Source organism: Elephantulus edwardii, unplaced genomic scaffold, assembly GCF_000299155.1.
Source record: "Elephantulus edwardii isolate Elephantulus edwardi_28Jun2011 unplaced genomic scaffold, EleEdw1.0 scaffold00166, whole genome shotgun sequence".
Classification (NCBI taxonomy): Eukaryota; Metazoa; Chordata; class Mammalia; order Macroscelidea; family Macroscelididae; genus Elephantulus; species Elephantulus edwardii.
Genome location: NW_006399916.1, coordinates 3,888,400 through 3,899,645, shown reverse-complemented (window position 1 = coordinate 3,899,645; position 11,246 = coordinate 3,888,400). Strand labels below are relative to the sequence as shown.

The 11,246-nt window shown below is 43.6% G+C and overlaps 1 protein-coding gene across 1 annotated transcript in view; it reads left to right on the top strand.

Moving 5' to 3' along the window:
* Nucleotides 1-11,246, top strand: part of MTR (5-methyltetrahydrofolate-homocysteine methyltransferase) — a 93,747-nt gene that overhangs the window by 51,557 nt on the left and 30,944 nt on the right. Inside the window, exons 18-21 of the mRNA XM_006895369.1 lie at nucleotides 2,396-2,485; nucleotides 4,084-4,236; nucleotides 5,300-5,407; nucleotides 6,457-6,557. Coding sequence (XP_006895431.1) covers nucleotides 2,396-2,485; nucleotides 4,084-4,236; nucleotides 5,300-5,407; nucleotides 6,457-6,557 — 452 coding nt within the window. The remainder of the gene's footprint in view (nucleotides 1-2,395; nucleotides 2,486-4,083; nucleotides 4,237-5,299; nucleotides 5,408-6,456; nucleotides 6,558-11,246) is intronic.

Here is an 11,246-nt window from a genome sequence, read left to right as displayed (position 1 = left end):
CCTGATGCTGCCAATTGGTCCAGTGGTGAGAATCTTTGTCTTCTTGACATTGAGCCTCAATCCATATTGTAGGCTGTAGTCCTTGACCCTATGCAGCAGGTGCTTCAGGTCCTCTTCATTTTCATACTTGAGTAGTAAGCTTTATTTATTGAATTTGGCTTAAATGAAGAGTAAGTTATTTTTGGTCACAAGCAGTTTTAAGTGTCTTGGTTCCTTGTCATTCACGTGTTGCTTCTGCATTATATGGGTCCCTAACAGAAGTCACATCTCTTTGGACTAGATGAATGCTTGCTGTGAATAGGATGGCTGTGGAGTGAGCCCTAATTGTCAGAATATTCTTCTTCTTTCTTTTTCAAAGTGTGGTGAACACATACCCACGAAAATACCTACCAGCTCATCATTTTCAATATGAACAGCCCAGTTACACTGACCATGCTCAGTGTCTTCATCCAAGAGTGTTCCTCCACCTTTACCTCCCACAAATGCTTCCCCTTTCCTCCTCCTCCTCACCCTGGAAACTACTTGGATTCTTAATATCTTTACTTATTTTGTATACGTGAAACCATCAAGTCATTGTCCATATGTGCCCGACTTAACTCTTCTCAGCATCATACCTTCAGGGTTCGTCCTTACTGTGGTGTGGATTGGGACTTTTGAATGTCTGTTTGTGGCTGGGTAGGCTTCCATGTGTGTGTGCGTGTGTATGTCAAGTTTTGTTTATTCGTTCGTCCATGGTGCACAGTTACCATTGTTGGCTGTTGTGAAAAAGTACTGCTAACAAACAGTAGTGTATAGAGTTTTCATTTGCGTTCTGGCCTTCATTTCACATATGTATGATTGAGATTGTGGAGTCACAGAGTGATTCTGTGTTACACTTTTTGAGACCCAAATTATTACCTAGTTTTTCCTTTAGTTGATATTTTACTGAGTTTTTGATGAAAGCTTACATGAATTGGATGTCCGTTTGGCAGTTTGTGTGCGCAGATTGTTGGTAACATGGGTAACCTCTTCAGAGCCTGTCCATGTTCTCTTTGTGTTTGTTCCCTTTCCAGTACACTAGTTTCCTTGCCTTCTTCTCATCCTTTTTTAAAAAAAATAATAATAGCTGGCCTAATGATCTTGTTTTGTTGGTTTGTAAATAATTTTACAGGTAAATCTATCCTTTTTTCTGTGTTTGCTGTTCTGCTGTTTGGCTCCAGGGCGATCTTGGGGATAGGCTTGATTCTAGTAGTTCTGGATGTAACGTGTCTTGGAGTGGTTGCCTCGGGAGCCTTCTCTGTCCTGTTGTCCAGTTTGTCTGTTGTTTTCGGTTTGTTTTTAAATGAGAATTAGTATTCTGGCCATTTCTCTCCTATCTCTGTAGGACTTGGTCGTCAGATCAGCCAGTGGTTGTAGCTGGTGCCTGCTGGGTCTGGTCTAAAGGGAGAGCATGTTGTGGCTCACGGATGCTTATCTCCTCTGTGGACCTTGTGGGTCTTGCCAGGGAGAAGTATCTGCCTGTGGGTGGTGTCTGACATTGTGGGGGCTGCTAAAAAAATAAATGGGTAGAAATGAAAGACCAGGACTAAGAGAGTAAGGAGCCATTTAGAGTGACTGAAGCCTCTTGGGAATAGAAAAGGATGAAGCTGGAAGAGACAGCCCGAGAGAGTGCTGCGTGGAGAGGGGTTGTGCTCCACACAACTGGCTGTGTCACAGGAAAGATCTGATCTGGTCTGTGTTGTTAGACTATCATAGCAAAAGTGGCCATAGAAGTATTGAAGCAGGTCACCATATGTACCTTTTTCACTGCTGCCTCTTCCCTTTGCTGAATCTGTCCTTTGCCAAGAGCCAGTTCTTCTCAAAGTTTCTCATCCCCACCTTGATCTGCACTTTCTCAATATTCCCTGTTCTCTGTTCTTTGAGCCTTGGCACACATGGTCTCTTAGTTTTCCTTTCTTTGTGTATTTCATACAGTCTCTGAGAGCATAGACCAGGGTTTGGCCCTCTTAGTGTGTCTGGATACAGGATGCTGTTGAATTTACCTTTATTACAACTTCCCTACACATGTTCGTGAACAGAGGCAATCCTAGTTGAGGGCTTAAATAACTCATCAGGTTTGGGTATAATTCCTTGGACTGTCCTGGAAACATTCTTTTCTAAGTTTTTTACCTTTCAGAAAAAGAGGAAAGAAAGAAAAAGGAAACCTCCTTTGTTCCTCCACAAAAAACTGAAATCCTGAAAGATTTCTCTTTTTTCCAAACATTTATTAGCATCTATCTTAATTCATACTCAGCACTTTATTTGGATCTGGGAACATAAAAGAAGAATAAGTCACAGTTTTTGCTGCCAGATCTACTTTTTACTTAGTGAAATGTTCTGTTGTGGTCCTTTTCTCTCTGTCCTGCTTTCCATTCAGACTCACGGCAAAGGAGGGAAGAAGGTGGCCCAGACGGATGAGTGGAGGAGTGGCCACGTTGAAGAGCGCCTGGAGTACGCCCTGATCAAGGTGAGTCCTGGGCACTGAACCTGTGGAGGCTGTTGGGGCTCGAGTCCCGATGCTGGAGGAGAGCGTTCCTTGGGCGAGTGCTCTGTGACTGCAGCTGTTTTGGCCCCTGGATCAATTTGGTCATGTGTGAAGGAGCTTTACGGTGGTTCTTGCCTTCATTGGCCAGGGATACTCCTGCTCTCCTCCAGTGCACTGGATAGCCCTCACAATGACATCTCTAGTCCAACATGCCCATAGGGCTGAGGTGGAGGAGCCCTGCGTTAGCCCGGGAGTCATCGGTAGCCAGTCCTGGTCTAATTCCTTCTGGGAACTGGAATTTGAGGCAAGAGAAAGAACCTTTTGACTGCACACCCCCATTTCTGATTGTGGAGAATTTAGAACTCTTTCTTGAACACTAGAAATTTAAATTTTAATTGCTTAGACCTCTTAGGGTTCATGTATTTCAGTTTCTAGAACTAGCCAGCTCTATCTCAGTGGCCGTCCTCTGGGGACTGTGGATGAGTGTGGTCTGATCAGTGAAGGCTGACTGAACAGAATCCACTGCCAGAGTAGCCTGTGCCCACTGTTCCCTTCTGTCTGTCGCTTTAACACTGTAGTGAGGAAGCATACGGACTTCATAGGAGAGCTGATTAATGCATTAAATTACTGGCTTACAAAGTACATTATGAATTAGAAGTACCCAGGGTACTTCTGGTGCTGAAGGAGGACACTCCCTGGGCTATTGGACCCTGACTGCAGCCAGCACTATATAGCAGAGAGCTCTGGTTGGTGGCCTACTACTGGGTAGGGAGTTGTGTTGCCAGCCCAAAGGCAGGCAGTTCAATTCCGCCAGCAATTCTTCAGAACAAAGATTAGGCGATCTCATTCCTGTGACTTAGAGCCATTGGGAACCTGTTGGAGGGTCAGCTATGGGTTGATTCCAGCTTGATAGCAATGCATGCATTTAGATTTACTTATTAAAGCCAATTATGCACTTTAATGGATTATTTAATTTAATCCTCAGAATAACTCTTTTCAGTCAAAGTCATTATATGCTGTGGAGTCAGAACTGACTCATAGCTCTCCAGCATGTGGGTTTTCAGAGGCATTAAATTGTATGGGAAGAGATTGCCCATCCTGCATCCAAGGAGCTATCATAGATCCGGACCACCAAGAGGCTCCAACTTTGGATTAGCAGCTTATCTCCAACGGTGTGGACTAGGCCACTGGAGCTCCCTGAATAGCCCATGTTAGGTAAATACTATTGCTCTCTGGTGGCCCAGTGGTAAGAAGCTGCGCTGCAATCCCAGAGGCGTGTGGCTCAATCCACCAGCTCCTCGTGAGACAAAGATGGATGATCTCCTGTGTGATTTCTGCCTCTAAAAACCCGTTGCAAGGTTAGCTATGTCTCGGCAAATAACAGCAACATTGCCTTTTTAAGTTGAGGAAGCCGAAGACTGCTTAACTGAGTGGAGGCAGGATCTTAGTCCCTCTGGTTCCAGAGGCTGTACATTTTTCAGTATTTCCCACTTTGTTGGTAATTAAATGTAAGTAAATTTTTTAAGTAAGATACATATTTGATGTGATGTGTGTGTATATATTTTTATGTGTGTGTTTAGGGCATTGAAAAGCATATTATTGAAGATACGGAGGAAGCCAGGTTAAACCAGGAGAAGTACCCACGGCCTCTGCATATAATCGAAGGGCCCCTGATGAGCGGCATGAAAGTTGTTGGTGACCTTTTTGGAGCTGGAAAAATGTTTCTACCTCAGGTGGGCAGAGGACGGGAAGACATTTCAAGTCAGTCATTTTTTATGTCTTTTAATAAAAGAAGAGTGAGTGTGGGTGTATTTCTCCAGTTCTAATTTAGATGAGAGCTTGGAGACGTTGAAGTTTGTTTCTTCCTTCGAGTGTATTTAGGAATACTGCTAACACTTGGGGTAAAGCCATCTCTCGGATGATGGGGAGGGTGGTTAGATGTCACGCGCAGGTTCATGGGGTCCTCATATGCTAACTTTCTGTATTACCTTTTACCCTTAACTCCTGTCTCCCCAACAAAATAAAATAAAGCCCAAAATAAGTGCAGGGTTTACAGTTTTAAGGTTTGATTTGACCAATTCTAGGATTGACTTTTTTTTTTTAATGTCTTAGCTTGTTTGTGGGTTCTTTTTTAAATTTTTATTTTAGTTTTTTAATTATTTTTTTTTGTGTGTGTACCGTTGAGTTGGATCTGACTAGTACAGGAGGAGATTGCCCCTCCTTCTCCAGCAGAGCATCTGGTGGATTTGAACTGCATGCCTTTAGGATTGCAGCGCAGCTTCTTGCCACTAGGCCGCCAGAGCTTCCAGGTTCCATCTTTAAGGATTCATACTTTGCCCATCCTTCTCCTAAGCAGCAGCTGGTGAATTTGAACTACGTGACTTTGGCATTGCAGTACAGCATCTTACGACTAGGCCACTAGCGCTCCCTAAAGATGCCTATTTTGAAAATGGGGCTTCTTGATGTGGACAAGGTTCCCAAAGGAGAAGATGAAACATGGAGGATGCACTGAACTGGGGAGGAGGGAGTACCTGCGAGGCAGAGAAGAAGTCGAGTGAGGTTTAGGGGACAGAAGTTGCACACTTGATTTCTGCTCTGGATTTCCTTCTGCTTGTACTTCCTTCAGTGGACTTCTCTACTGGGAGCTCATTCCTCTCTCACCACTCTCACGACCAGATTCTGCATCAGCTGGCCTGAAGAGGACAGTGTGCATTCTTGTACTGAAATATCACCAGTGATAATTTAGCAGCCATGCAGATAGTTTGCTGCGGTACCTAACTCTTTGCATTTCCCTAGGTTATAAAATCTGCCCGGGTCATGAAGAAGGCTGTTGGCCACCTTATTCCTTTCATGGAGAAAGAAAGAGAAGAAACTCAAGTGCTCAGTGGCATAGTGGAAGAAGAGGCAAGTTACCCTATTGAGGCTGGAGGGTTTAAGGATGGCTGACTGGGGTGAGGAAAGACCTACTTGCTGTTGTCCCTGAGGATGAACTAGGGGAGATCGTGGGCACCTGGCTTATCATTTACCAAGTGTCCAAAGGTCTCAGGTCTTTTCCTTTGTACATGGCTCTATCAGCTCCTCCAGGAGGCACAATTTTCCCATCAAAGCCCGTGAATTCACAACTGATCCATTGATTCACTCACTTGCCTGCCCTTCCAGAGCTCCTGCTCTGTGTTGGGGACTATGGAAGAGCCAGGCCCTGCCCTTGAAGTTATCAAGAAACCTTTGTGCTTTGAAGACTCTTAGTTGACTATTCTCCGCATCTTGGTGGTGGCCTTGGTACGACTTCCAGGGTCACCTGGAACCTCCTTGTTGTCTGTGCTGCCAGAAAGCAAGCTCATTTGAGTTTTAACCTCATTTGGCTTCCTTTGAAGTCAGCTCTGAAGAAGGTAACTTCTTCTGTGGACAGGAGTTTAGGGGTGGCACGGACAGACTGTGGTGTCTGTAAACACCCCACTTGCTTGGCATGCTTTCTCTTGGGGATGCTGACGATGTGTAGGATGGTGTTACATGGGATGGTAACAGAATGACCCGGTGTACTGGGCTTATGTAGGGTCCCAGATTCTGACTGCGTAAGCCCCTCACTTTTCCCATCTCCCAATCCCCTATTCCTTTATTTCTGACAATAAACCTGCATCAGGCTTTGGGAATTAAGGAGATGGAACCTTCAGCTGCACAGCTGCTTTGCGTTGTTACTTCAACAGTTCTTTGCCATGGCGAAGCCCACAGTCTTGGTTAAGTAGTGCTTTGGCCCCTGTGCTGGCTGTCCTGGAAACTAATGGGCTTACAGCATTCTCTTAGAGAGCAGGTGGTGAAAGTTCTGAGCCTTCTGGATATGATTATTTCTGTAGTATGTAATTGCTTTGCATGCCAGTATCTGTCTGACTTAGAGAGCTGGGCTCTCTGCTCTGACATGGTGACAGCAGTGCTCAGCTCCTTGGCTTCCCCTCCAGGATCCTTACCAGGGCACCATTGTCTTGGCCACTGTGAAAGGGGATGTGCATGACATTGGCAAGAACATAGTCGGAGTAGTCCTTGGCTGCAATAATTTCAGGTAAGTTAAGAACTCCCCTCTTTAAACCCTTTTCTGTTTAAATAGAATATCATTAAAGTTGTGGAGCAAAGGTGGTTGGGTATGACAATAGATGTTGGAGGTTGTTTTTTATTTCTTCTTTCTACTTACCTGCATGTCTAAATTTTCTATACAGTTTCAAGTGAAATAAATCATCATCTCTGTTCAGCCAGGACAATAAGAATTAGTAAAAACCCTTTCAGAGCATGCGTTGTGCTGTGATGGAGCAGAGTTCTCAGGACACCTTCCCTCGCTAAATGGAGTTTTAGAGAAGGGCTTGTGTGTTTCTCTCTACTTTGTTCAGTACTGGACCCTGAGTGTTTCTTGGTGGTGGTGAACCAAGCATCTAGAATACTATAAACAAGTGAAAGTGCCCTTGATATATCTCTTTGTTGTTAGGTGCTATTGAGCCGACTCTGACTCACAGTGACCCTGTGACCGGCAGGTCTGAACCGTGTCCTGTCCTGTACCATCCTCCTCGTCTCTGATAGGCCCAAGTCCATTGTTACAGGCACTGTGACACTCCATCTTTTTGTATCCTTTCTCCCTCTCCATTCAGGGGCTTTATGGAGAAGAATGATCTCATTAATGAATACAAATATTCAAAAAGTTATTTCTATGGCAGACCTGTTTTGCTTAGATGTCAATAAATGTTTAATGGTGAAAAGTCTAACTAATGCCTTTTCTGGTTCATGTTCAACTAACAGTAACTTTCCATCATGGACTTGTTTGTGATTTGAATTTTCTCTGTTCAGAAGAGAGATGGATGGAACAGCGTCCTTGTGTTCTCATCTCTTGCTGTCATGTGACAGCATTTTGTTAAGCTGTTTCTCTTCTTCCAACATTTGTATCAATCTCTGCTTCAATCAGTGGAGGCCCCGTAAGGGTGGCTGGAGGTAGAGGGCGGGCAGGGTGACACTGCTTTTCTTGTGATAGCATGCCTGTTTGCCTCATGACTAACTATAGAAATAGCTAGCACATCTCCTTCTCCTGAAAGTGAGGAATACTGTCCCTGTCAATGTACTCATTGTTTGTTTTGACTTCTTGGAAATGAAGTAGTGGCTTACAGTGGGATTTTACCTAAATAATGAGTGTCCGGATAAGGTGGAGATGGTTCTGCTGTTGCTTCAGCTTCTTACACCTGATGTTGTTGGTATTCGTTTGCACATATCACAACTCATTGAAAGCAATAAATGCTTTGGAAAAGAGACATCATGCTTGGAAAGATGGAGGGTCAGCAAAGGAGGGCGAGGCCCCCAATGAGATGGATTGCAATAGTGATGGCAGCAATGGGCTCAAGTGTGTCAGAGATGATGAGTGTGGTGCCGGCTAGGACAGGGTTCAGGTCGGCCGTTCAAAGAGTCATTGTGAGTCGTACTTTACTCCATGACATCTAACAACAACAACAACATGATTTCATCAACTTTTCTGATCCCAGTAAGTTAACCTGTATTAGAGTCCATGTTGTTGTTAGGTGCCTTCAAATCAACAATGACTTAGAACAGATCAACACCTTGACCTCTCAAGATCTCTGACATGCTTGAGCCATTGTTACAGTCAAAACAAATTGTTGAAGTATTTTTCTTATTAAAGAGCTAGGTATATATCCAACTGAAATACTGCAGGAGCTCTACCAGAGAAGAAGGCTTATGTACAATTTCCTGAAAGCAATTTTCCAGAGGTCATAGGGCATATTTTAATTATTATTTTGACTAATGGATTGTTAGTTGAGAGGGTCATACGAAGATTCTCCCCCTGCTCCCATCTCTCCTCCAAGACATTTTAGAAGATCGGTAAGAGTCAGGATAATTCTCTATGATGATGGTGGGACTGAATGTTACCAGTTGTGGAAGCAGCTTTCTGACAGCAAGATTTTTCTCCAGCACATCGACCACCTCTGTCTTACACACAGTGAATTTTCTTTTCTCTACTACTAGGACTACCAGAAAAACAACTTCTAGTGAAGGTTTAAGTTCTTCTTACAAAAGCACGGGCGAGCGTACAAATAGCCTTTCAGAGTCAGCCGCCCTTTGCCTTGGTCTTTTGTGGGCTCTGGGTGGAGACAAGTTTGTTTGGTGCTGGTTGGTAACATGTTGCCAGGAGGCCGAGCTTGGGTTGTGCCGTCTGCATTGCTGAGTGTGGGGACTCTTGTGCATGGTTATGTGGTCCAGCTAGTGAGGGACTCCAGCACAGCTCTCTTGCTCCTGGTTCTTCATCATTGATGCAGGAAATCTTGTGAGATGTTGAGGATGCTTTTTTCATATTTGGAGGCTTGGGGAGATGATGTGTTGCAAAAGAAGTTTCAGATTTGAAGTTTTGGACATGTCACACAGACTATGAGCCTGTCGTCAGGAGGGGCCACTCCTGGAAAAGGACATCACGCTTGGAAAAGTTGAGGGTCCAGGAAAGAGAGGGAGAGCTTCAGGGAGATGGGTTGTCAAAGTGACTGCAGTGTCCTGCACCCTGGAGCTTGTGAGGGTGATGCAGGGACACACAGGGTTTCTATTGCACTTGGGGTCCCTGTGACTAACCTAACTACAGGGCCTCATCCACCAGGGTCTGACACTGAACATTGGTTTACCCCTTCGCAATTTATGCAGAGCTTTTTAATAACAGACTATATTTCCTTCCCCCCTCCCTTTTCTCTTTTTCTTCATCCATAATTTTGATCCTGCGGTGCTTATTTTGGGTTTAGAATTGCCTTTCTCCTTTTACAGTGGTTGGAACTTAGAACTTTATTAAGTGATTTCTTCCTGGCTGCGTGGCTTGTGAGTGGCAGGCTGGGCTCAGGACTTCTGATCCTCAGCATTGAAACATTCCATACTGTGTCAGTTTAGCTTCCAACCTTTTCGACATCCAAACTATAATGCTAATATTAATATTCTAGTTAAATTAACTTAAGAATTTTAAAAATAGCTTTTTTGGGGGATGATGCATCAGTCAGAAATAGTTTGTAGTTGTGTAGAGTTGGAACCGACCCATCACTGACCCTCTGACAGGTTTCCAGAGGCAGTTAATTGCACAGGAGGAGATTGCCCATCCTTCCTCCTGTAGCTGGTGGCCTCAAACCGTGTGGCTTTGTGATTGCAGCGCAGCTTCTTGCCACTAGGCCATCAAAACTCCAAAAATAATTTTGTTGTTGTTATGTAACGTCAAATCACTTGCGACTCATAGTGACCCTATGTATGACAGTTCTGAACCCTGCTGTATCCTGAGCCAACCTTATTGTCTCTGACGCACCTACCCCCATTACCCCAGTCACTGAGTAGATCTATTTCATCAAGGGTTTTCCTTTCTTGCACTGCCCTTCTACTCTTCTGAACATGATGTTCTTCTCCAAGGACTGGTCCCGCCTTGCAACATGTCTAAGGTATGTCAGATGAAGCTTCAGAATCCTTGCCTCCAAGGAGCAGCCAGTTTCACCCTCTTTAGGATGAATCTGTCTGTTTTCCTAGCAGTCCATGGTATATTCGGTACTCTTCTCCAGCACCACAGCTGAAAGGAATCAATTCACCTTCCATCATCCCTAATCATTGTCCAGATTTCTGATGCATAGCATATATTGTGAAGAACATGGCCTGTATCAGGCGCACTTTAGTCTCCAGACTGACATCATTGTTCTTCTGTACTCTGGAGAGGTCCCTGACAGTAGACTTTTTCCCAATGCAATTCGTCTTTTGATTTCCTGGCTGTTGGTATCAAGAGTTTAGACTATTTAAAAATATCTTAACCAGTAGTGCAACAAGGAATGAATGGAAACCCAAAATCTCTGTAAATGTTTATGAAAATTAATAAAATATAGAAAAAAAATATCTTAATCAGGTAATTGTTACATAAAGTTTATGAACATTGTATTTTTGAATGCACAGTGTTTAGGGCACTCTGATAGAGTTGTGCTGCCATCCCAAAGGACCACCTCTCTGATGCTTTGAATCAACCATTCGCTTCTGGGGAGAAAGATGACCAGTTTGCTCCCTTGCCCTTTACAGCCTCCATTAGTCTGTGTGTGGGTCAGCTTTCAGTCAGTTCTGACGTGAAGGCAATGAGCTTTGTATCTTGTTTTGTTTAGCACATGGGTTACTTGTGTAAAAATAAGTACAGCATATATTTTAGTACTTTTAAAACAAGGATTTGACAGCAAGGATAATGAAGCATAACTGGCTGAGAATATTAAACAGTATATTGTTTAAGAATAAAAGCGGCAGGAAGCTGTGTGAAGTTGTTAGTATGCTTAGCTAAGGGGAGAAAGTGAGAAGCTAACTCAAGAACATAGTGTGATTTTTTTCCTAAGTGTCTGAGTTGATAAATTACTCTAAACTTTTGTTATATTTCAAAGGGGAAACTACCTAAGATCTTGTTTTTAAAATTGGAAATTAAACATGGTCGATGTAGTTAGTCAGGGAATGGAATTATTATTTTAACTAGAAAACCAAATGTAAAATGGAAACTGCAGTATTTTAACCACAGGTTGGCATAGCTTGTGGGCCATAGACTAGTGTCGTGTGGCCCTCTGGTGGTGACATGTGTAAATTGCAGGAGCAGCAAACACCGGTTTTTTGTTTTGTTTTGTTTTTTATTAATTTCAATGAACATTTACAGAGATTTTGGATTTCCATTCATTCATTGTTGCACTTTTCTCCCCGCCCACCCCCACCCCCAGTTCTCTCTTCT